Consider the following 27,453-nt stretch of genomic DNA (forward strand, 5'->3'; position numbering starts at 1 on the left):
TGTGCCTGTGCATATGTTTTGTTTTCTTCTAATAAAAAAATCGGATGTAAGGCTGGTGTCAGCACATTGCTGTTAATTCCTTCTGCTAAGCACTTTCTTATTGTAATCAGGATCAAGGTATCTCAGTAGCTGAAATGTATCATCTCCAAATACCTTATAAGACACCTGTGTGTCACTTGTCATGTTATGTTTTAATAGTAGCTTGCTTATGTTACTACAAATCTCAGTTCTTGCAAAACTACTTTTACTATACCAGAATTTCACACTAAGAAAAATGCACATGGAACTACCATAATACTCAAAATACAAATTTTCTTCAAACATGATAAAACCATGCACTTACATTAAAAGGTCAAACCCAGTCACTGTACACGGTTGTACTGTCTAACTACTAGATGGTATGTGTGTAATGTAACTTTGCCATGCTATCAGTGTTATTGTTTAAGATCTGTATGTGGTGATATTTCCCAGGAATACCATGTAAGCCCCTCTTTCAGTAGATTTGTTCATCCTTTAATTTTTATGATTTTATCAAGTTTGAATTATTAAAAATTGTGTTTAGAATATTACGATAATCCCACGTGCTTTTTACTTTTTATTTTTTTATTTTTTTTGTAGGTTTTTGGTGCACTGAGACAAATATTACTTGGTTATTAATAGTACTTAGCAGTTCTCCAGGGGGTACTTGAAAAAAATCAGTAATGGCAGCCACAGCCAATGGTTACTGGTCTGGACCACTTTGAAATAAATGGTAGGCTGACGTCACGGCACCGAGGAGCGGAGCAGGAGGATAGCAAAGGGGAAGTGTGGGCATTGGGCTGCTGTGGTCAGTAACTAGTTCTACCATCAGCTTTGTTGCTCCACTGCCCCTGTAGACCAGGGACCTACTGCTATAAGCCGTAGAAATAGGTCCCCAGATCAGAGGAGCAGTGGAGCACCAAAGTGGGACAGTATGGAGGCCTACAACTATATATGGGGCAGTTTGGGGGCCTACAGCTATATTTTGGGGGCACAGAGGGGGCCTAATAACTTTATTGGGATGCAACGCGGGTACTATTACTGTGTGTGACAATAAACATGGGAGGTTTATAAATAGGTGGGTATTGTACTGCAGAAAGGAGCCTAAAATGTTTGTTTGGCTGGTTCTGGGGAGAAGTCTTGTATGGGAGAAATCTTAATGGTGGTCTAGGCCAGATAGTGAAGAAAAGTAAAGTAAACAACTCCGGTTAGAGAAGACATCACCTGTAAATTGGGGGACTGGGGAGATAGGGAGAGGAACAGGAGGCCTGTTATAGTGGTAAGTAAAGCATATGAATTATACTGCAAGCATTACAAAATGTCTCTAATATGGGGGAACAATTTTTTGGGAATGGGCCGTCAAGGGGTACTCAGGCAAAAAAAGGTTGAGAACCACTACCCTATATGGTGGTACCAATGCTATTGCAAAATAGGTTGACAGCACTTGGCACTACAGAGCTACTGTGGTGTTAGGCAACATTCACATTGTAATACATGTACAACTACAATTAGGGTATGTCCACGCTACGTAATTCCCACGGAATTACGTGATCGGAATTACTCGCTGTGAACATAAACATCAGTGTGAATGGGTTTCCGCGAGACCCATTCACACTGAGCATATCCAGCGGCAGACATGTTCATTCTTTGCACGGAAGTCCGCGAGCTTTGCATGGCCGTCAATGGTGAATTTTTTTTGACACCTGTAGCTTTTTTTTTTTTCACATACCAGACTGTATGAGGGCTCATTTTTTTGCGCCATCATTTGTTTTTGGGTTACATAATGTTATATGGGGGAGATCCACTATAGAGGTAGCGGGAGGGCTTACCTATGTTCCCTGCTGTCCCGTGGCTCTGTCATTGATAGAGCCCGGCTGGACTAGGCTCTATCAATGGAGCGCAAAGCACACAGATCAATGGAGTTCAACAGAACTCTATTGATCTGTATGAGGAATCTAATGATTCCTCCTAAAAGTCTAATAAAGTGTAAAAAAAAAAAAAGTTTAAAAGACACACATTAACCCCTTCTAGTAACAGATGCATCAATATTCTTGTCTCTCTCTCTCTCTCTCTCTCTCTCTCTCTCTCTCTCTCTCTCTCTCTCTCTCTCGAAACTTTAGTAGGTGTACTCTATCTTTAAAAAATTTTTATTTATTTTTATTTATTTTTTATATGGCCAGTTGATTAGCACCATAAATCATTATTAGAGCCTTTTTAGTCTGCAAAAAGCTGATGTGATATTGACGCAAAAGACGCTCATATGAAGCAAGCCTTATCCAGATAAAGAAAATCACTGGTGACTGCTATCTCTTTAGTGTGAGGATTCTTCCATACAACTTCTGATGTACTATGGTTAACATCAGCCGTGCTGTTTTTTGAGTTTTCTACCTTGATATTGCTCTGTATTTTCTGCTCAGTCTCAGTCAGATTCACAGACTGGGGCCATTACTCAGCAGGCGAAGAACTTCCTCCCTCACTCTGCTGCACACAGCCCAGAGCAGTTCAGTGTGTGATGAGCTATGATTGGCTAAGGCTGCACACACACCCCTTAGCACTCCAGACTGCATTTCCTGATTTTGGATTTCTGCTAGGCCAGAAGGAGTCCAAAGTCTGTGCAAGAGATGGGGGGAAATGTGCTCTGGACAAGTAGGGACACATCTAGTGGTAGCTTTTTTAAACACAAATAAAACATAGAAAACTTAATATTTTTTTTAACAAAGTAAATTAGAAAGATTTTTTTTTTATTTACCATAAGGAGTGCAATAGCAAAACTTAGTTTTAATGAGTGCCCATTTAAGCACATTCGTTTACATTTATTTGTGTTTGTAATTTTAGGTTTTGGAGATTACACCATTTTATTTGTTACAATCTTTGGGATACTGTCCAATACATCAACACGCATTTACTGTGCTCAGCACTCATAACAAAAATGGTACATGAAATACATTACAATATGTTACTAAATGAAAGACTCTATCAATAAACAACATTGTTTGAATGCCCTTTATAAATGCCAGGGAGTGAAAGATTTTCATATTTTGCCAGTATGTTTTTGTCAGCACAGATATGCATTGTCTGTCTTCCACAATAATATGAGCACCCTGACTCCCAGCATTCTTGAAATATTTATTGAAGTTTTCTCCTAGGTCAGCATTGATATAATGCACATTGTACTACAGTCATGGCCGTAAATGTTGGCACCCCTGAAATTTTTCTAAAAAATGAAGTATTTCTCACAGAAAAGGATTGCAGTAACAAATGTTTTGCTATACACATGTTTATTGCCTTTGTGTGTATTGGAACTAAACCAAAAAAGGGAGGAAAAAAAGTAAATTGGACATAATGTCACACCAAACTCCAAAAATGGGCTGGACAAAATTATTGGCACCCTTTCAAAATTGTGAAAAAATAAGATAGTTTCAAGCATGTGCTGCTCCTTTAAACTCACCTGGGGCAAGTAACAGGTGTGGGCAATATAAAAATCACACCTGAACGCAGATAAAAAAAAGGAGGGAAGTTCACTTAGTCTTTGCATTGAGTGTCTGTTTGTGCCACACTTAGCATAGACAACAGAAAGAGGAGAAGAGAACTGTCTGAGGACTTGAGAACCAAAATTGTGGAAAAATATCAACAATCTCAAGGTTAGAAGTCCATCTCCAGAAATCTAGATTTGCCTTTGTCCACAGAGTGCAAAATTATCAAGGAGTTTCAACCCATGACACTGTAGCTAATCTCCCTCGTGGACAGAAGAGAAAAATTGATGAAAAGTGTCAACGCATGATAGTCCGGATGGTGGATAAGCAGCACCAAACAAGTTCCAAAGATATTCAAGTTGTCCTGCAGGCTCAGGGAGCATCAGCATATGGTGGAGGTTCAATTATGTTTTCTGGTTGTTTTGCTGCCTTTGGCCCTGGGTGCCTTGAATGTGTGCAAGGCATCATGAAATCTGAGGATTACCAATGAATTTTGGGTCGCACTGTACAGCCCAGTGTCACAAAGCTGGGTTTGCGTCCGAGATCTTGGGTCTTCCAGCAGGACAATGACCCCAAACATACAACAAAAAGCACCCAAAAAATGGATGGCAACAAAGTGCTGGAGACTTCTGAAGTGGACAGCAATGAGTCCAGATCTAAATCCCATTGAACACCTGTGGAGAGATCTTAAAATTGCTGTTGGGAAAAGGCGCCCTTACAATAAAAGAGACCTGGAGCAGTTTGCAAAGGAAGAGTGGTCCAACATTCCGGCTGAGAGGTGTAAGAAGCTTATTGATGGTTATAGGAAGTGACGGATTTCAGTTATTTTTTTCCAAAGGGTGTGCAACCAAATATTAAGTTAAGGGTGCCAATAATTTTGTCCAGCACATTTTTAGAGTTTGGTGTGACATTATGTCCAATTTGCATTTTTCCTCCCTTTTTTGGTGTAGTACCAATACACACAAAGAGAATAAACATGTTTATAAAAGAGAATAAACATGTTTATAGCATTCTCTTGAAAAATTTCAGGGGTGCCAACATTTACAGCCAGTATGTTCACATCTGCATTGATATGTCAGTTTCTCTGTTATACCATAGGACCAGAAAAACTCGATTTATCAGCAGTGCAAGATCTGTCACATCAATACAATGGGGTCCTTTTTGAGTTTCTGTCAGGGTGTCAGCCATTTTAACAGAAGAATTTTTCCACAGATCCACAGCCTACTTTTCCACTAAATACAGCCTTAGATAGTGTGTATATATATAGAATTTTTTTTTTTTGTGCCTTGCACCTCCTTAAAAAAAAAAAAAAATTGTTCTGATTTTATACATTAAATATTAAATGGCTTTTTGGCTGTTAATAATACAGAATTATGATTAAGAATAAGATTCTGTATAACCTAGAATTTAGTTACTGGTATATAACTAAGTAATACTATTTATCATGGTCATTGAATTGCCTTATTGGCTTGTCAGTTTGCCACAGGCATTTAATGGCAAATATATCTGCATTGCTATGCAGTTATGTACTCCCTTGCTTCCTCTCTCCTACTTCCCTGCAACATTCACTGAATATTTGACGTTCCTTCCATATAGAGCAGTTGTAAAGTGCTTAGAATTATGTTAGTAAAACCCAACATTAACCCCTTAACGATGCAGGACGTAAATGTACGTCCTGGTGAGGTGGTACTTAACGCACCAGGACGTACATTTACGTCCTAAGCATAACCGCGGGCATCGGAGCGATGCCCGGATCATGCGCGGCAGGTCCCGGCTGTTGGTCGCAGCCAGGGACCTGCCGGTAATGGCAGACAACCGCGATCCTGCGGATGTCCGCCATTAACCCCTCAGATGCCTTGATCAATACCAATCACGGCATCTGCAGGATCGCGGTCACTTAATTGGATGATCGGATCGCCCGCAGCGCTGCCGCGGCGATCCGATCATCCCGCACGGCAGCCGGAGGTCCCCTCACCTGCCTCCGCTGTCTTCCGGGAGTCTTCTGCTCTGATCTGCCTTCCCGCAGACCAGAGCAGAAGATCACCGATAACCCTGATCAGTGCTATGTCCTATACATAGCACTGAACAGGATTAGCAATCGAGTGATTGCTGTAAATAGTCCCCTATGGAGACTATTAAAGTGTAAAAATAAAAGTAAAAAAATAAAGTAAAAAAAATTTGAAAAAACCCGTCCCCCAATAAAAATGTAAATTGCCCTATTTTCCCTATTTCGCCCCCAAAAAGTGTTAAAAAAATATTTTATATACATATTTGGTATTGCCGCATGCGTAATTATCCGAACTATTAAAATAAAATGTTAATGATACCGTACGGTGAATGGCGTGAACGTCAAAAAAAAAGTCCAAAATAGCTGCTTTTTTATAACATTTTATTCCAAAAAAAATTCATAAAAGAATGTATTAAAAGTTTTATATAAGCAAATATGGTATCAATAAAAAGTACAGATCACGGCGCAAAAAATGAGCCCTCATACCGCCGATTATACGGAAAAATGAAAAAGTTATAGGTCTTCAAAATAGGGGGATCTTAAACGTACTAATTTGGTTAAAAAGTTTGTGATTTTTTTTTTTAGGCGCAACAGTAATAGAAAAGTATGTTATCATGGGTATCATTTTAATCGTATTGACCCAAAGAATAAAGAACACATGTTACTTTTACCGTAAATTGTACGGCGTGAAAACGAAACCTTCCAAAATTAGCGAAATTGCGGTTTTCTTTTTAATTTCCCCACACAAATAGTATTTTTTTGGTTGCGCCATACATTTTTTGGTAAAGTGAGTAATGGCATTACAACAGACAACTGGTCGCGCAAAAAACAAGTCCTCATACTAGTCTGTGGATGAAAATATAAGAGTTAGGATTTTTTGAAGGCGAGGAGGAAAAAATGAAAGCTTAAAAATAAAATTTTCTGCGTCCTTAAGGCCAAAATGGGCTGAGTCCTTAAGGGGTTAAAAGGCTTATGGATGCCATAGATAGATGTGGGTGTTCATTTGCTTGATTCCCCCCCCCCCCTCTATGAGAGTGGAGAGCTGTTTTGGCAGTACTAACCATTACTACGTTGGGTAGTTGTGGTTCAGTTTCAAATGTCAGCCATTAAGGGATCTTTAGAAATAGCACCTCCTTCCATATGGATCCTCTTCTGTGTTTGGTTCAAAAACTGAAATGAAAGTTAAAAAAAACAAAAAACTGCCAAGTAGAAATCCAGCTTTACGATCAGATTACACGTCTTTAATATTTTACTGCAGATTTGCTGAAGCAGATTTTGATACCTATGGAAGTCAATGGGCAGCAGAAATAACGACATGTGAACTGACTCTTAACCTGCGCATATTTGATCACAGTTTAGGCTAAGTTCACATTGATGTCATCTTCCATACAATTCAGGGTCCTTTTTTTTTTTTTGCGCAGAATGGACCCTGAAACAGGTCATAACACAAGGTATACTACTCGGTCCCAACAGACCCCATTCACTTGAATGGGGTCCGTCAGGGATCCGATAGTTTAGCGGAGAATAAAATGACTGAATTGCCGATAGAACTCTGAATAGCAGAGTCTGACAGCAATAAAATATCGCTTCTCGGCCTTTTGGCTAAGATCAAGTGTAGTACCTTTCCTGTTAGTTGGCGGTGTGGAAGGCCACCAAGGCAGGATGGGGAACCACACAGTAGGACGGGTGTACCAGGGATGGCTGTATAGCACAGCAGTCATCCCCGATGAGACCTGTTCCCTGCTGGATCTGGCCTTAAGGTCCGGGTAGAGTGAAGACCGAGGTGCACAAGTGCCCTGGGAGTGGTGACCCCAGGGTGCCGGAATTCACTTGGGATTGGCAACCCCACTTGAATGAAAGCACATAGCACGCACTTTTTCTCTCACTCTTCTGGGCACTCACCCTTAGCATCCCGGCCTTCCGGCTAGGATCGGGGAATTTTTATAGATCCGGTCGGATGTCCGGGCAGTATTACACACTGCGCACATCCACTTATTTATTTATTTTTTGTCACTGTGTGCACTTTTTGTGTTCGTTTGTTCACTAGGATTTGGTAGGGTGCAGTAGCCCTTCTGGGTGTCCCTCCTGCCGGTCTAGGGGAGGTTTGTATGGCCATTAGGTTCCTCACCTCCCTGCTATACCCTGTGGCATCCTGTTTCGACAGGATGCCAAACCGGTTTTACTGGTTCCTTGGTGACAACCTGTTTAACGCCTAGTTGTTTGCCGGGAACACTTTCGGTCCCTGAGTAGCTTCGGCGAAAGAGGACAACGTACCTGGAACCTCGCAGGTGCCTTTTGGCCTGGAGGCGAAGGGTTTGGTTTGTTGGGGGGCCTCTCTCCTTTCGGAGAAGGGCTTGCGATAGACCGCATCCTCGTGCACGTTTTTTGTGTGAACACTTGCACTTTTTACTTGCACTTGGGTGATTTGAGAGCACGTACCTCGGCTTTCAATAAAAGCAATAAAATATCTGGTACGTACAATGTTGAAAACTTTCTTCTGCTTCCATTTCTGTGACCTTTCTTACTGTTTGTGTATTTGTCTCAGTCCTTGTCTGCTCTGCATGATAGAACTTTCACTTTAATTGTCGTCTTTTCTAAATATCATAAATATCATTGAGGATTAATGTGTGATTTGCCCTGTAAATGTCATTCTGTAACCGACTATCATAAACTGTAAGGATGATAAAAGTCACCAAGTAGTTACATTACCATATAAAGCCTTTTTATATAAGGCCCTAGCGTCTGTGTACAGAGATTTGGAATGCATTGACACTATATAAATAATAGGAAATTGTGTTAAACAAGGAGTTTCCATTGGTGCTGTAATGTCAAGCAGCTGATATATTGTTTCTGTCAGTGTTAGTATAAGTGATAGCATCAGTGTTAGGGTAGGTTCAGCCATAACATTAAACATTCTTAACTCAGTCCCATCTGTACTGGAATTCACATACAACATTGGTATGGACACTTTCCTGACTGAAAGGTACACTAGCATTTTGAGCACTTGACTTTGTTTTATACAGAATGTTTTGCAAATTTTTTTTTATTCTACTAATTTGTAAACATGATTAATTCTGCATGCCATGATTCTGAACAAATCAGTATGAAATAAAAAGTGCTTGGGCTTTATGGTGACAAACTATTGCCAGCCATACTCACTCAGGCTCTTCCTTTCCTTACTTGTCTGGCTATCACAGGACAGCACCAACAAATCTCTGCTATGCCATAATGTGCTATAGAAAGGGTACTGAACTGAAAAGGCTAGCACTGTGCTGATGATGATTTAAAGTACAGTACTATTGATGCAATTGTGATGACAAGCCTTTACACTAAAGAAGGGGGGGGGGGTTCTGTTCAGAAGACAGTAGTAGAAACACTAGCTGTCCAGTGATGAGGAGAAAGCCTTACATTACCTTTTTAGGCACAGCGTGGACCCTATAGAGTAGGCAGAAAGGCTCACAAATTTCATGTACACTTCTAGGCTCTTTCCTTCTCTTCTGTGCATAACACTAAGCCCCTTGCCCACTTTTTGCATTCTATCTGTCTTACTTAACAGACATTGGGCAGCAGCGTGCAGGAAAGTAAGACACCTAATGGCCGATACTTTAGGGCTTTTTTGTTTCCAGTAAGAAGGCATTTTTTGTAAATGAATTAGTTTACAATTATGCTAGACATTATATAGGCTATCACATGAATGGAAGTTGTTTGAAGAGTCAGTCGCCATTTAAAGTTTTTCTATAGAAAAAAGGCAGTAAAAATTGTTACAGTGAATTCAAGGCTGTTTTGTCATAGGAAAACTGTAGGGAAGTTGTAGCATGGTCATACGGTAGTAAACCTTTCATACTATTTTAGTTTGTTAATATTGATTGTTATATTCACACTATAGGTTCTAAATGAAGCAAGAATAGAAATTGTATTATCAATATGCTGATTTAATATTTCATCCATGACAGTCCTTTCTATTGTGCAGTCCATGTTATGCAATTTAATGCAACACATGTCCGGGATCTGCTATCCCCTGAAGAGGTGATTTTCCTCATAATAGATGTTTATGTCCCTTTGCTGCTCTCTGGTTGTGCTGAAACTTGATTTTCACAACTGCTGATAATTCCCAGGATACCTCCTTGCAAGTGAGAGAGAAAACAAGTGGCATGCACAGTACATGATGCCCTGGATCTTTAATCACCATTAACCCTTCAGCTGTGTTCACACTAGTTATCGTTGAGTCTTGTTATGAACTTTTCTTAGGCGGTGTTCCGACATTTGTCCTTGAGAACTGCGGAGAAAATGCATAAAAAATGGGATTTTTAGAAAACATTTTTTAAAGTGCTTTTTGAGCAGTAGCTGACAAAACATGTCTTGTCCTAAACAATTTAACAAGCCTGGCAATGCTGATCATTGTGGACCCCACACAGACACATTAGGTTCTAAGTATGTAAGCAACGAAACTCAGCAAAAATGCTAATGTGGCAACACAGCCTTAGGCCAGGCTCTTCTGCTCTGGCTACTGCTTCAATATAAAACCACACATTATTTTCCTGGTAAGACTAGTATTATTGGCCTATTCTTGTAGCCATTGATCATCACATGTTGCCTTGGTTTAGTCCAAATGTGGTAGCCGCAGTTTGAAAAACCTGGCCGTACATTTCTTCATCCTTCAGGTATCAAATTGTGAAAAGAAAATTTGAATTTCCAGTCTCAACTTGTTTTGTGTTTGTTTGTTTTTTTTTACTTTTTTTTGTTAGATACATGTGCAAAATATTTGTTTGGTATGTGTAATTACAATACATTGTATTTCTAAGACTACGCTCATGTAGGATCATGACTCTAGTATAGTATATAAGAAATATATTGTCTTTTTTGCCAACTTTTTTTATGAGTCATGTACAAACTGCAAATATTGCACCTGCTTCATCATTTGTGAACCTGGCCTAATATATGTATTATTGTACAGTTTATGCAGCCTTGGTTAATATAATGCAATAATGTACAGATACACATTGTGGTGTTTACATTTATTTTGATCTATAACATTGCACTATTTCAGATGTCCATTAAGCCTCCTAAAATAGTGTTTGATATTTTTTTGTTTTTTTATATATATAGCCAACAACTGCAAAGTTGTTGTGTCTTATTATAACTTTTATTATTATTATACCAAGTACTTGTTTAGCATATTTTGTTTTCTTTCTAGGTTTTGATAGAGGAAAGGATGAAGTCTTGCAGTGCAAAGATGATTCGGCTAACTCCATGTCCAAAAGCAAGGTAACCTTTCTCGGGCATATGTTTTTTTTGCTTGGCTTTGAATTTATATCATTGCATATTGGGAGCAATCAGTGGGCATTATTTTTGGGGCACCTTTATATGTGGGAACCCTGCTAGTGTTTATGTGTGAAGGGGTTTCAATGGTTCAATATTCAGGCACTTTACTTGTGCTTATGGACACTTCACTGGTCTTATTTTTGGATAAGAAGCCTTCCACTTGGGGGGGCTGTGGCAAGATTTTAGCTGTTAGTTACCAGCAGTCTTCTCCCGTATTAGCACAGACCCTCTTATAATGCTTCTCCTTAGGTAATGCAGCCCTATTTACCACTCTCATCTGACTAGCACAAAACATTGCTCTGCCTGCAGATTGAGAATCTCATTGAGCAGTGCAGGTGTGCTATGGCTTATACTGCTAATAGCACAAATGTAATCCGTTTTTAGCCTTTGCACAATGCAAATGGATTTGTAATTATTCTGATGTAAGTAGCTGCTAACATTTTCATTATGTAAGGTAGCATTGGGCATATGTACACAGACGTATTCCTAAGTATATTTCATGAAGAGAAATTCATAATTTATCTGCATAGTTCCACCACTCAATTTCTTATGTACAGTGAAACCCATGTAAAAAGACCATCCAAAATTTCATTGGAAAGTGATCTATGAAGGTGGATAATGGCCTCTATGTATAATGTTTAGTCACACAAAGTCTGGTCTTCTGGAGAGGTTTCACTATATAGATATATATGCAGTGAGCGCCTTTAGGCCACACTCACAGGAGACCAGGGAAAATGAGATCTAAGCAGTTGTCCCTACGTTAACAGAGCCTGTTTTAGTTACCCCTATACCTACCTGTGACAACAGTGCACCCAATGATCAACCATAGAATCTCTTTTCTCTAGCAAACAGAATAGCTCCATACATTCTCCATTTATGTTAGTAAAATTAAGAAAAATACTATTGTGTCATGTGTTTCTTTAACATCGAAGACACTGCTATAGAGCTTCCAACGTGTCAGGGTGTCTCAATAGAAAACATGAAATCTCAGCATCCTGGACCCATGTGAGTGTACTGCATGGAAAAGAAAAATGAATATGTATACAGATCATAAGTCTTTATTTTATTATTTGTAGTCCGAGTCTAAATTATACAATGGATCTGAAAAGGACATTGCTGCAGCCTCAAGTAAACTTACAAAAAAAGAGTCTCTTAAGGTAAGGTATAAATTAATATATGGCAAACTGTTTTATTCTTAAAATAAGCACTTCCCATCAAATGGAACTGTGATTTTTTTTTTTTTATGCAATTCATTTGTTATGTATTGCTAGATTCATTGTATTAATATATGTTCACGGAATCCCATCTTTAAACAGCTCTACATTGTTGATATACATTATATATCTTATCGGAGATGGTTGCAGACAAAAATGCTTTAACATTTTGAATTCTTCTGATGGAGTGTAGAACTCAAATATGTTCCATTCTTCGGCAGCATTATTCAGAGTATCTTGGGGGGAATTGTGGTTAGTACTTTATTTTTTATTTTTTTTAAAGCAATTAAAACCAGGCACAGATGTATTATTTTATTCTGAGCAGTTTCTGTTTTTTAATAATTTTGCAGGAAATCTTACCGGTGCTGGTTTTCAGCATTTAGATATATGCTTTGCAACAAGCCTCATGGACATAGGCCACGATATACTAGAGCAGACCCATTGACTTGAGTGGGAGCATTGTTTAGATGTGCTCTTTGACTTGTGCAAAGGTTATTCAAATGGAAAGGAATGCTGAGCTCTAAACAATAGCCAATGTGAATAGTGTCTTATCTATATAAGATGGACACTGCTGGAAATGTATCTGTACAGAGCAGTCACCTCCGTTTTAGGCCTGGTTTTCTGCAAGATTTCCGAAGTATTTTAAAATATGGAAAATAAAAACTTCACCAAAGAATCTTGAAAATATTTAACATGGAAACTTGAACTGATAACACATTTTAAACATTTATTAAGGCTTCATTCACATCATAATTAGGGCATAAGGCAGCCACATCCGGCAGAAGAATTTGAAACCTGTCTGCTGACATATTCCCACTGTACCCACGCTGTACCCTATTCATTTCAATGAGCCGGACAGAGTCAGCTAGTTACTCCAGTTAGCTCATTTTTAGACACTATCCATTTTTATTGCTGGACTTAAAACTGTGGTCTGCTGCGGTTTGTCTGGTAACAAAAACTGATACTGTCCAAAAATAAGCCCACTGGAGTCACTAGCTACCTTGGCCGGGCTCATTTAAAATACATTGTGTATAGAGGTGATTCGGCAGCAGCTGGTTTTCATACGGCTGCTGTATACCCCATTTGTGAATACAGCATAAGGCTCTTTTCAAACCTGTGTTGTGGCTTCTGTTTATAAAAGAGCTAACATTCTTTGCACATCCTTTGCAACCTCTTAAAGGGGTACTCCGCCGCTAGCATCTTATCCCCTATCCAAAGGATAGGGGATAAGATGTCAGATCACGGGGGGTCCCGCTGCTGCAGCGCCCCGCTATCATTACTGCATAGAGCAAACTCGCTCTGTGCGTAATGACTAGCGATACAGGGGCTGGAGCATCGTGACATAACGGCTCCGCCCCCTCGTGATGTCACGGCAAATCTCACACCACCACGCCCCCTCCCATGTACTTGTATTTGAAGGGGTTGGCCGTGACATCAAGAGGGGCGGAGCCGTGACGTTGCGATGCTCCGGCCCCTGTATCGCCGGTCATTACGCACAGAGCGAGTTTGCTCTGTGCAGTAATCAAAGCGGGGTGCTGCAGCGGAAATCCCGAGGGTCCCCAGCAGCGGGACCCCCGCGATCTGACATCTTATCCCCTATCCTTCGGATAGGGAATAAGATGCTAGGGGCGGAGTACCCCTTTAAGCAGATGTGAACAAGGCATAATGGAAGCTAATTGTGTGTGATATTTTCTTCCTCATCGTAAGGTCTGTTTTCTTTTCTAATCTTTTTTCTTTTATGTCTGTTCTTTCAGGTCCAAAAGAAAAATTATAGAGAGGAGAAAAAAAGGGCTACGAAAGAGTTGCTCAGTACAATCACAGACCCATCTGTTATTGTCATGTCCGACTGGCTTAAGGTGAGACAAAACAAGGCATTTTCCTATTGCTTCCTCTAGGTTTTTTTTAAATTAATTTCTGAGGTGTATGTGTGTTATAATAACATATATGCCACATAATGTGAACTGATATATACATTTGACCTTATTTAATCTTTATTCTCTTTAATGTTTGCTTTCATGTAGATTAGAGGAACATTAAAAAGCTGGACAAAACTGTGGTGTGTGTTAAAACCAGGAGTCCTTTTAATCTACAAAACCCCTAAAAATGGACAATGGGTAGGCACAGTGTTGTTGAATGCTTGTGAGATCATTGAGAGGCCCTCTAAGAAGGATGGATTCTGCTTCAAACTCTTTCATCCACTGGAGCAATCAATCTGGGCTGTTAAGGTAAGTAGTACTTACAATAATTATAAAAATGTTAGTGATAATTTACATTTCATATTTCATATTATGTTTAATATGACTGTTTTAAAACTGTTTTGTTTTTTCCAGGGTCCTAAAGGTGAAGGAGTAGGATCCATTACACAGCCCCTTCCAAGCAGTTACTTAATTATTCGAGCTGCCTCAGAGTCAGATGGTAAGCAGTAACCTTTTCTGTAGGAACGACTATGTTTATCCTAGGCATGTATAAATTATGTTATTGTTAATTTCCCGACTGCATCTGCTGGAATTTTTTTCAAGCATCTAGTCAGGTCCGTAAAATATTTTCTGACTTTGCTTCAGATCTTCCCACAGCTAATTTCAGAATGTGTCACTGTACCTTTTGCGATGGTTGAAAACCATCCTTCTCATGTACATTTATTTTTTATTTTTTTTTAAGACCACCTCCTAACATCATGACTGACACATCCAAAAACACAGACCTGTAAATTATTTAAGGTCCAATAAGTCAGTAGACAATAGAAAAAAAAAATCTTGGCATTCTTAGCCTTGGCATACTTATTTTCAATAAAAATAAAAAAAATAATATATATATATATATATATATCTGTGTGTGTGTAAGAGCCATTTGCAAGGTTTTTGTCTAAAGTCCCATGGAAGTCTATAGAACTTCCCCTGTACCTTTCTCCACAAGCTCTGCATCTCTGGGTGAGTGTGTCGGCGTGACTTGCAAGCCACACCCCTTCTATTTTCGGCCCTTTTTCTGTTTCTACTCTAGGCCAAAAACATAATTTTTCCTGATTCCTCCACATCACAACTCGTTTAACCACAATCTCTTCATCACAGCTCATCCCCATCTGAGGACGGGATATAAGGACAAGAGCATCATCATATGTTGCTTTTGCGCTCCCACAAGCCAGAAAGACATCACAATGCTGGGCATTCTGCTAGTCATTAATATAAACAAGCCCTCAAGTAACAAGTGACACCCCCACAATGAACAAACCATAATGCAAGTTTTTGTAAAGAGAGCACACCATTTTCTCTCAAAGAAACAGCACTGGAGTATACAGAATGTATGTCATTTTAGGCATTTAGAGATAATCTGAGATTACATAAATACATGATCATATTATTGTTTACTAAGTCACCACTTAACCAAAAACATATAAAAAATTGTAAGCAATGCACATATTTAGTAGGATATAGGCTCATAGATTCTTACATTAAATAAATATCCAAAAAAGATGATGCATACATATAAAGGTGTTGGTGTGCATTGCAACACAGTCAGGTATGTCAGTTATTAAATGATACTAGACAACTTAATATGAACTTCACAATGTTATCAGAACATGAGAAGCCAACATGGTGTATCAACCTTCTCATACAGATTCACTCTAATAGAACAACATTGGCCCTGATTTATCAGCCTGAAACCCTATTTGTCTGGTTTTTCCCAGAGCAACCAATCGCAGCTCAACTTTCACTTTACCAGGGCTCGTTAAGAAATAAAAGTTGAGCTGTGATTGGTTGCTGTGGGGAAAAAAGACAATTAGGGTTTCAGGCTGATTGATAAATCTCCCCCATTGTGTTAGACTTAAGATTAAGTCTCTTTGGGGCCTTCTATCCATACCTGTGACAGAAAGAAGACTCTCCTCAGTAAAAAGAAAAAAAAAACACAGGGAAGCCTAACTGAAAAAAAAAAAGTAAAAGACTCTTAGATTGTGAGAAACAGGATTCTTTGGTCTGATGAAAGGAAATTGAACTTTCTGGCCTTAGTTAAACTTAAAGGAAAACGGTCATCCTGTTCACACACACACTAAACCCAATACACTGGGTTATAATGTGGGTGAACAGGAGTTCGTTTAGGCATCATTTATGAACATACGTCCCTTAGGACCAGAGTTATTTCCCTAAAAAGATCCTCTTCTATCTTCACTGAATTGTGCGCTGGAGGCGGGCCCCATTGACTGTACTTACATATTCATCTGCACTGGTCTCCACGTCCTAGTGCTGGTCTCATGAGCGCTCAGTCGGCACATGTTCTCTTGTGACCAACACTAGGACGTGGAGACCAGTGCCGATGTATATGCAAATACAGCCGATGGGGCCCCGCCTCCAGCGCGCAATTCAGTGAAGATAGAAGAGGATCTTCAGTGGGACATAACTCCGGACCTAAGGTACGTATGTTAGTAAGTGACCCCTCAACGGACTCCTTTTCACCCACATTATAACCCAGTGTATTGGGTTTAGTGTGGGTGAACAGGATGACCGTTTTCCTTTAATTCACTCTAGTAATTGAGACAGTATCATTGGATATTTTTGTTACCCAAGATAAATACATTTAGTGGAACCAAAAGATCAATTTTGCAGACTGAAACCTTAGTTTTTAGTCTATTACTGTCTAGCCTTGTATGAGTAATGTTGAAATAAAGCTGAATTCTGCTGTATTAGCAACTATTCTATATGCCCACCAATAAATGGCCTCATTTACATGTTTTACATTTTAAATTGTTTTTATTGGGCTCTTGGTACTGTATTGGGTCAGTAAACCCATATAGTGTAATATTTCAGTGACACAGCCTTTATCTTACTCTTTATGACGACAGCTGAGAAACTATTTGTGCCAAGACAGTGCTGTGCAAATATACCAGAAACAGCACATGTTTATAGTTATCCTGCTGTAATAGCGTTCAGGAATCTGTGTGTTGTGTAATACAACTGGTAATTTCTTAAAGGGAATCATCTTCTATTTACAAATGCATAAATCAAACCTTGGATTGTTTGCTTTGAAACGTGTTATGAAGTTAGCAATCTTTTAGGCAGAATGAGCAGGATCAGTGTTAACCACGTTGCCTCTTAAAGGTTACTCCAGTGGAAAATGTTTTCAAATCACCTGGTGTTCAAATCAATTTACAGATTTGTAAATTACTTCTATTTAAAAAAAATTAGCCTCCCTGTAGTTATCAGCTGCTGTATGCTCCAGAGGAAGTTGTGTAGATCTTTCCAGTCTGACCACAGTGCTCTCTGCTGACACCTCTGTCTGTGCAAGGAACTGTCCAGAATATAAGCAAATCCCCATAGCAAACCTCTCCTGCTCTGGACAGATCCTGACACAGTCAGCAGGGAGCACTGTGGTCAGACTGGAAAGAACTACACAACTTTCTCTGTAGTATACAGCAGCTGATAGGTACTAGGTGTAAGATTTTTAAATAAATTAAGAAGTAGTAAATTAAAGTTAAGTAAAAATAAGTAATTTATAAATCTGTTTAACTTCTGTCACCATTTTGGAGCTGCAGATGTTTGAAGTAGGGGAATGCGCCTTTTAGTAGGTATCCAGCAATATTTGGCATGAGGAATACCCTTAACTTAAAGGGGTACTCCCCGTGGAAAACTTTTTTTTTTTAATCAACTGGTGCCAGAAAGTTAAACAAATTTGTAAATTACTTCTATTAAAAAATCATAATCCTTCCAGTACTTATTAGTTGCTGAATACTACAGAGGAAATGGTTTTCTTTTTGGAACACAGTGCTCTCTGCTGACATCATGACCACAGTGCTCTCTGCTGACATCTGTCCATTTTAAGAACTGTCCAGAGTAGGAGAAAATCCTCATAGCAAACATATGCTGCTCTGGACAGTTCCTAAAATGGACAGAGATGTCAGCAGAGAGCACTGTGATCATGATGTCAGCAGAGAGCTCTGTGTTCCAAAAAGAAAAGAATTTCCTCTGTAGTATACAGACCCTAAAAAGTACTGGAAATATTAAGATTTTTTAATAGAATTAATTTACAAATCTATTTAACTTTTTGGCACCAGTTGATGTAAAAAAAAAAAAAAAAAAAAAGTTTTCCACTGGAGTACCCCTTTAAAATAAAAATAAAAACATTATTAAGAAATTCTAAGCACCTGTGCTGCCAAATTTATGTTATCAATGTTCTTTTTACAGTGTTTTTTGGGGTTAACAACCTCCTCAGATTGAGCACAGTCAAATAGCTAGCTGACAGATTATAATATTTTATCTGTTTTGGTATCTATTGAACATGTTCAAAGGATAGTAAACAAGTCAAGAATGAATTAACAATAAAGATACCAATTTATGTGATTCTTTGTGTGTTCCCTCACTACCTCTTCTTGCAGCCCCCATCTAGACAAATAGACTGTGTCTTATGATTTCTAGATCAGCCTCTGCAGAACTACAATGAGCCCTTTTACCCCTAGTAAATTGAAAGCGCTTGTTGGTTAATACAGGCTTCTGTCTTACAGTCACTGAGTAACCAATGAGCCCTTTACCTTATTGCAAAGGAAAGAGCCCATTGGTTAATATTGGTGCCTGTGAAACAGACATAGCACATAGAGCATTTGTGAGGTCAAGCACAATCTTCATTCTTGTTTTTTTAATGAAGTTGAGATCAGGGTTTGTGCAAGTTCTCCCACATCAAAATAGTCCTTGCCTTTATGTCCCTTGCGTTGTACACCTTGCCACACAGGCTGGAACAGAAAAAGGCCCTTTCTCAAACTTTTTTTTAACAATTGTGACACTTTCGAACTCTATAAAACAACCCTACAAAAACGCAGCCTGCATTGGAACTATAGGTGCTTAATTTTCTACACCATTGCCAATGGGAATTAATGTAATTAGAATTCAGTGATTACAAGGGTTTTCTGGTGTATGCTTCAGGCAGGTACTTGGGATAGTAAGCATTAAGCTTATATGTAAGAAGCACAAGATCCTTCTGTACATTTATATAATAACCTCATGTAAATCTCTTCTATACTAGGAAGGTGCTGGATGGATGCTCTAGAATTGGCTCTGAAATGCTCCAGTCTACTAAAGCGCACGATGATCAGGGAAGGTAAAGAGCATGATCTGAACTCCTCTGGTGAAAATAGCCATGTCAACTTTTATGGCCTTCTGAGGGCAAACAACGTCCACAGCAATGAGAACTTCCAGTAAGTTAGTCTTGCATCATTCCATTATGAAGAACTTGAAACTGAATGCACAAACCCTGTACAAAACCCATCTAAATGATTTAATTTAATGTTACTGGTGCTACTATTGCCCTTATTACCCTAACCTATCAGCATCCTGTCTCTAGGAGGATAGTGTGAATGTTATTTTATTATTATTTTGTTCAGCTTTATAATTTGTTATCCTCCATTTTCACACCATTGTGGTGTCTTTTGGAGTTCACATTCCTTGTATATATCTCCCTAATAATTATGAAGAGCTCAGTGGTAACATTATAAAGAGCTGATCTGTTCTATCCAACTTTGTCTGACTAGGTTGAATGACAGTGAAATTGAAAGGCAGCACTTTAAAGACCAAGACACCTATTCAGATAAATCTGATAAAGACAATGACCACGATCATGAGGACTCTGACAATGATGGACTCGGTAAAAGTGAGGAGAGTGACAGTGACACTTCAGAAAGACAGGATGACTCCTTTATTGATCCTGAACCTTCTGATCTAATTAAAGAAACCACATACATTGAAGAAGCCCATGAAGAGCTTGGAGAGGTGAGCAGAATGTTTTCGGCACAGAATATGGATTTGCACTTAGTACACCGACACTTCTAGTATTCTTCTATGCTTTTATTCTGAGGCTTTAAATTGTATGTGGAATACAGCTGCCTCCAAGAAGTATCCGAGTTTTTTTCCAGTTGTGTTTTCACCTTGCTTTTTCTGTACCGATTATTGCAAATAAATATTTATTGAAAACTTGTATAGTGGAATAGTGGATCAGTTGCCCAGAGCAATCAATCAGATAGCTTTTATTTTTTAAAAGGCCTTTAAAAATTAAAACTGGAATCTTCTCCACTGTTTACCCATACAAGTTTTGGTAAATCTCCCCATAAGTGTTATAGTAGTAAATGTGACATTTACCTCCATAACCCTAGATAAAACCAGTAGACTGTGCTACCTAGCTACAGGAAGTCCTTCCAGTAGGAAAAACAAAGGGCGCTCCCTAATGTGATATTGCTTTTCATGCTAAGGATAAAGCAAACTCCAGTGTATGTATATGTGTGTGTGTGTGTGTGTGTGTGTATATATATATATATATATATATATATATATATATATATATATAAATATATATATATATATATATATATATATATATATATATATACATATACACACACACATACATACACACACACACATACATACACACACACACACACTAGACCAGGGGTCCTCAAACTACGGCCCACGGGCCACATGCGGCCCGCTGAGGACATTTATCCGGCCCGCCGCTGCCTGGGACATCCCTGTGTCCCGAAAGATGTTTTCGGGACACAGGGATGCGCTCTCGGAGATCCCGCATTTACTTTAAAAACACAGGGGCCGCCGGCAAGATGGCGCACTCAGGGACGTCACTGACGCCATTCGTGTGCCCATAGCAACGGAGCGCGGAGGAGCGGGGCAGCGATGAGGACGTGCGCTGGCCAGCTAGATAAGTGTTACCAGCGGCACGTCAGCTTCGGTGCTCCGACCACCGCTTCTCCGGTCCTGGGACTTACTGCTATGTCCGGACGGTAGGAGCGGTGGTCGGAGCACTGAAGTGGGGGCAGAACACAGGCATACAGCCTCCAGCCATACACTTTATGGCTGGAGGCTGTATGTCTGTGGGGGAACATACTGCCCCTAATGTGGGGGAACATACTGCACCTAATGTGGGGAGCTATACTGCACCTAATTTGGGCGATCTATACATCACCTAATGTGGGGGAACATGCTGCACCTAATGTGGGGGAACATGCTGCACCTAATTTGGGAGATCTATACTGCACCTAATGTGGGGGTACATGCTGCACCTAATATGGGGGAACTATACTGCACCTAATGTGGGGAGCTATACTGCACCTAATGTGGGTGAACATTATACTGCACCTAATGTGGGGGAACATTATACTGCACCTAATGTGGGGGAACATTATACTGCACCTAATGTGGGGGAACATTATACTGCACCTAATGTGGGGAACATTATACTGCACCTAATGTGGGGGAAATTGTACTGCACCTAATGTGGGGAAATTGTACTGCACCTAATGTGGAGAAATTGTACTGCACCTAATGTGGGGAAATTGTACTGCACCTATTGTGGGGGGACTGTACTGCACCTAATGTGGGGGAACTGTACTGCACCTAATGTGGAGGAATTGTACTGCACCTAATGTGGGGGAACTGTACTGCCAACCCTAATGTGGGGGAACTGTACTGCCAACCCTAATGTGTGGGAACTACAACCTAATGTGGGGGGATCTATACTGCCAACCTAATGTGGGGGGGGACTGTGCTGCGTACTTAAAGTGGTAGTCCACTAATTAGATATCAAAACATGAACAAATTCCTATGCACACTTATATATCTTTAGTCCGGCCCTCCAACGGTCTGAGGGACTGTGAACTGGCCCCCTGTTTAAAAAGTTTGAGGACCCCTGCACTAGACTTTCAGAGTTGTGCTAGTAATTGGCTTCTTTTAAGGAATATTTCTCTCTCATAGAAGACTTGTACTTTGACACAATGGTACTTTTTTTTGTTTCGTTTTTTTTTTTTGTCGTAGATCTGGACCGCAGTTTCTGCGTCTAAAAATGTGTTTCAACGTGCTTTAAAGAAATATTAAGTTTACTTCTAGTTACAGGGACTAAATGTCTTCTATGAGGTATTAATACTCCATGACAGTTGTCAAAACTGCAGCGCCTAATGACCAGAGGAAAGAGTTGTACCAGTCTGTTTGCTTTACAACCCCTATTGGTTTTGAGTTACTTGTCATGAACAGTAAATACAGATAAGAGATGATCTACAGGCTTCATATACCTGCATTATCTGAGAAGTCATTCTGTTAAAAAGAACTTTAGTTTAACATTCTTTGAGCTTTTTTGGCAATGTCTTGGTCAGCCTATTATTTTTATTTCACTTATTGAGCGTTGTTTGAAAGATTTTTAAGAAGATGAAAGAAATATGGCAGCTAGAGATAAGAGATAAATGTAGTAGCTCTATAAACTAACCTGCAATACAATAGGGTGCAATACATACAGAACAGCTGTATTTACAGGTTGTGGGAGCTTTTTCCCTAGTTGTTTTGTTTTTCCTCCAGCAACAATGCTACCCCGTGGCCTGATGACTTTGGATTCTACATACATAAATCTAGTCGTTGTATTCATAACAAACAGGGATGTTGTGAAATAAATATACTTGATGGAGATAACTTTTTACTTGCTAAAATAGTTCTTTTGTGTATGCTTTATTATCATAACATTTTTTTTCAAGGCTGGTGAGGCATCACAAACAGAAACTGTGTCAGAAGAGCACAAGAGTCTGATCTGGACTTTACTGAAGCAGGTTCGGCCAGGAATGGACTTGTCCAAAGTGGTGCTTCCCACCTTCATACTGGAGCCCCGCTCTTTCTTAGACAAGCTATCTGATTATTATTATCATGCTGACTTCCTGTCTGAGTAAGTGGAAGCGCTTCTGATTCATTATCATGAAATATCTTGTGTGAACCTCTTTTTTTTTATTTTTTTTGGGGGGGAGGGGGGTTAGCAATCACAAAATGAAAAAAAATTGATCTCTGATCAGTATCCTACTTTAATGAAATAATCACTGTCATATGAAAAAAAAAAATCTTTCCCTTTATTTGATAGCCTATGGGATTTTTAACATATTTGTGATTTACTTTATTTACAAAAAGTAACTCTTTACTCCAGAAAAACAGTCCAGAAGTCTTGGCTGCTATGTGTCTCCCTTCTTTGTTATCTACTATCCACTGCCTGTTAGGGGATTTCTCTCATTAGTAACAGAGAGGCCCATAACTAAATAAGTATGGATATGGTTTACCATTCGCTATGTGCAGGAGAGCCTTAGAAAGCCTGGATGGACTCAGTGCCTTCAAGCTGAGCCAGTCTGCCTGCTAAAGATGAACCACACAGGTAAATTCAGGCTTCCTTTCCATCTCTCACCACCCAAATAAAGAAAAGGGAAGCAGTCACTATTGTAAATACCAAATAAATAATAACATAGCACTCCACTTGCGGTGAAAATAGTAGTACATTTTATTTTTGCAATTCAAAACTATATATGTGACGTTTCGGTCAAAAATGACCTTCCTCAGACCGGATTGCTGCAGAGGAGAGGTAAAGTTAAGGAGAAACGGTATCCTATGACCGTGTGGCAGGTAAGTGGGGGTGGCGACAGAAGTCGTGTGTGGAATCTACATGGGTTGGGACCCTAACAGTGCCCCCATGCCCTGACAGAGAGTGCCGTATCTTCTATCAACTATTGTAAATACCAGTGTATCTACTGCTGTATGTCCACAGTGCTGCAGTGTAATTTCCCCCTTTTCCTCCCGTTCACTTCTCAACAGCATCTAGTATAAATCCTTTATTGCTGCTACAGTTTCTTTCCTTCCTGCTGACAAAGCAGTGTGCAAATGCAGTCAATAACTTTGTTGCTCCACATGCCATTTATTGTGCAATACGGTGTAAATCACCCTCCAGCACAGTTCCAGCCCTGAAGGGGTACTCGGTGGACAACATTATTTTTTTAATTAACTGGTGCCAGAAAATTAAACCGATACCTCTGTCCATGTAAGTAGTAGTCCATAGTAGAATCAAATCCCCACAGCAAACCTCTCCTACTCTGGACAGTTCCTGACATGGACAAAGGTGTCAGCAGAGAGCACTGTGGTCAAACAGAAAAGAAGAAATTAAAAAACAAAAGAACTTCCTGTGGAGCATACAGCAGCTGATAAGCACTGGACGGATGAAGATTTTTACATATATAAAATTTACAAATCTTTTTAACTTTCTGGCACCAGTTAATAAATATTTTTTTTAAAGGGGTACTCTGCCGCAAACATCTTATCCTTTATCTAAAGGATAGGGGATAAGATTTTAGATCGTGGGGGTCCCGCTGCTGGAGACCCCCGTGATCTCCAGCACGGCACCCCGTCATTTAGTGCATGGAGCGAACCCCTCTTCATGCACGATGACTGGCGATGCGGCCGCCACAGCCCCTCCATTCGCTTCTATGGGAGGAGACGTGACTGCTATGACTGCCAGCAAGCTGCCAGAAGCTGCCAGCACGGAGATCGCTGGGGTCCCCAGAGGCGGGACCCCCACGATCTAACATCTTAAACCCCGATCTAGTGCTGGGTGATATACCGGTGTGTTTTTTCTGTACGATATGAATTTTTCCTTATACTTAAATACCAGTCGGGCCCCCCCTCGAGTATAGAAGATTTACAAAAATTTTATTTTCAAGGCTCTAAACTAAAGTACAAACTTAAGATTTTAATGGGCTATAAAATAAAGTAAAATGACACCTTTTGGGTCTTTATTTGCATTGGCACTAACAAAGTCCATGGCTGCTTTCACCTCCCTTGCCAGAATGAATCTTGTTCACAATGTAGTCTGCCTCCTGTTGGAATGATTAGCAATTTATAGTATTAGTGTTGGCAAGTAGTGGTTGGACAGAGAACTACAGTTTATCATTTGTGGTGGAAGTGTTATTTTGGGGCTTTTTTTTTTTTAACAAGTCTGTTTTTTATTTTTTACATAACAGTAATCAAAATACAATGATAACAATGAATGGGATCTACACAATGTATTCTCTTTGCTGGATAGAGCATTTTGGGGCTTTTTTGACCTAATGTTCTTTTTTTTTTTATCTAGTGACAACAGCCAAGCAAAGTAACTAGTCAATAGTCACTAGTCCCAGTCATTTTACAGCCATGGTAGCCACACAATTACACTGACAGTAGAAATAGTGTCTACTTCTATACCACAGATAGCTGTAACCCTTGTTCCATTTTACAGGTCTTAACCAATGTTTTATATTCCTATACAAATCATATTGTCATTGTTAATAGTCCCTCGTATATAAAGTAAAAAGCCTTGTTACTTAAGATATTTATGGAGTTGACTGTGTACAGATGAGCTACAACCAATCCTTTCTGGAATTTCCAAAGCTAAAATTGCCTAAAATTTGAAAAGATTGTATTTGTTCTGAGCATTTTGGACTTGTTTGGTTGCCTTCTTAAATTTATGGCATATAGAATTCAGCAGGAGTGTGCGTAATGTGTCTGGTCTTTAAACCGGTTCTCAACATAGAATGAGATCTCTGTGCCTACTGTGTAACAAAATACACCATACTCACCTCACCCAGTTCAGCATTGGCACTCTCTCTGCTTTGCAGCCTTTGAAGTAGTGTGTTTAAAGGACACCTGTAGTGCAATATAACTTATCCCCTATCCAAAGGATTGGGGATAAGTTATAGATCGCGGGGGGTCCAAGCGCTGGGGCCCCCGGGATCTCCTGGACGGGACCGCGGCAGTATGCTGGAAAGGGGGTGTTCTGTCCCCGCACGACGCAGCAGCCGACACGCCCCCTCCATGTACCCCATAGAGATACATGGAGGGGGCGTGTCTGCCGCGGCTTTCTGCTGGAGACGAAACTTCACTTCCTGCAGACTGCCGCGGCCCCGTCCAGGAGATCCCGGTGAGCCCCAGTCCTCGGACCCCCCTGCGATCTATAACTTATCCCCTATCCTTTGGATAAGGGGATAAGTTATTTTGCACTGGAATACTCCTTTAAGACATGCTCAGCAGAGCAGGGAGAAAGCATCATATGGGTGATGAGTAGGATGTATTTTTTTATTAAATTGAATTGGAGAACATTTTGTAAAATATGAATCTGCTTCCCCTTCCCCCCCCCTTAAGAAACAGCATCACATCTGTTCATGGACGGTGTATGGTCTTGCAAATCAGGCCCAATCATTCGAATTGGGCTTATCTGCAATATGCCAGCACTGCCCATAGATAGGTGTGTGCAGTTTCTGAAATACTGCCAATTTTGTATCCTCCAAATTGACTAACAGCCTAGACATGACAACCATGCAAAGTCTCTGATTTATTCTTATTTTGTTTGTGCTGTTGCCAGGGCGGCTTTGGAAGAAAATGCATATAGTCGAATGAAGAAAGTTGTGAAGTGGTATCTTTCAGGATTCTACAAAAAACCAAAGGTTTAACTTTTTTTTTTTTTGTACTTACATTATGTAAATTAGAAATTTCCCCTTTCAGTTTCTCTATAAGGTAGACTGTAATAACCTCTCGCCCACGACTGCTTTGTTTTAGCTGCCACTCACATAAGATAAATCTGTCAGATGTACTTTTAACAGCTGAAATGGAAATTGGGGGAGGGGGTTACACAGTGGTCAGATTATATGGAGGACAGCTTACACATGCTGGAGAGATACGAGAGAACACAAAAAGGCAGTTTCAGGGGAATGATCACATGGACTAAACGAAGGCTTGGCCAACAAAATGTAGATGCTGCAAAAGAGCCTCTTAATTTGAGATTAAAAAAAACACCAAACCCCAGTCACCGAGGTAAGATGACTGGGTAAATAAAAACCTTTTATATAGATTCCCTCCCTTTGTATTCTTAAAACTTCACTTTTGTCTCTTAACCCCTGAGGACATGAGTGACACCACGAAACATGTAGGGGAGACAAAGTGATTACATTTTAATCAGCAATTTAGTTCCTAAGTAGACAGCGTTCTGCAGACGTTTTCAAGCATATATAATTTCAACTCCGTACAGGAGAGTGTATTATTGGTCTAGGGACATTTCTGCAATTTTAAAGCACTACATGGGACCTCTTTTATAAGAAAAATAAATTAAAAGTGAAGTTTTAAAAATACAAAGGGAGGGACTCTATATAAAGGGGTTTTGTACTCAGTGACTGGGGTTTGGTGTTTTTTGGTTGATATATACCCCCTTCCCACCTGGCGCACCATTGATTTGTTAGTTCTTATTTTGAGATTACATAAGTGTGAGTCAAGTATCTCCTTGTATTGGTTGATTACCCTGCCGAATTTGCCCTGCTTGGACTCAATGCTGTATGCCAGTTCTGGTTTGTGGTTTACTAGTTTTTGTATACCCTGACTCCTGTATCTGCTACATTGATGTTTTAATAAACTTTATTTGTTTACAATAAATGTGAGTTAAGGTGCTATGAAAATAAAAAAGCAAGCATAATTACCTTCACTGAACCTCACCACTGCTGTTAGGAACCCTGCCGGTCCCTGCCTATCACTGCTGGTTTTTGTAACATGTCATACTTGCAGGATCTGGCTGTTTGACCAGTTTCTGCGGAAATGATGAGTTACAGGAACCAGCAGTG

At 39.7% G+C, this 27,453-nt stretch overlaps 1 protein-coding gene across 9 annotated transcripts in view; it reads left to right on the top strand.

Moving 5' to 3' along the window:
- The window catches only part of OSBPL8 (oxysterol binding protein like 8), a 228,010-nt gene that overhangs the window by 167,126 nt on the left and 33,431 nt on the right, over positions 1-27,453 (top strand). For all 9 annotated transcript variants that reach the window (XM_056574070.1, XM_056574073.1, XM_056574071.1 and 6 more), the window contains 9 exons: positions 10,694-10,764; positions 11,898-11,978; positions 13,790-13,891; positions 14,057-14,260; positions 14,366-14,450; positions 19,038-19,209; positions 19,543-19,780; positions 22,540-22,724; positions 26,208-26,289. In XM_056574070.1, the coding sequence (XP_056430045.1) occupies positions 10,694-10,764; positions 11,898-11,978; positions 13,790-13,891; positions 14,057-14,260; positions 14,366-14,450; positions 19,038-19,209; positions 19,543-19,780; positions 22,540-22,724; positions 26,208-26,289 (1,220 nt within the window). The remainder of the gene's footprint in view (positions 1-10,693; positions 10,765-11,897; positions 11,979-13,789; positions 13,892-14,056; positions 14,261-14,365; positions 14,451-19,037; positions 19,210-19,542; positions 19,781-22,539; positions 22,725-26,207; positions 26,290-27,453) is intronic.

Source organism: Hyla sarda, chromosome 4 (genome assembly GCF_029499605.1).
Source record: "Hyla sarda isolate aHylSar1 chromosome 4, aHylSar1.hap1, whole genome shotgun sequence".
Taxonomy (NCBI): domain Eukaryota; kingdom Metazoa; phylum Chordata; class Amphibia; order Anura; family Hylidae; genus Hyla; species Hyla sarda.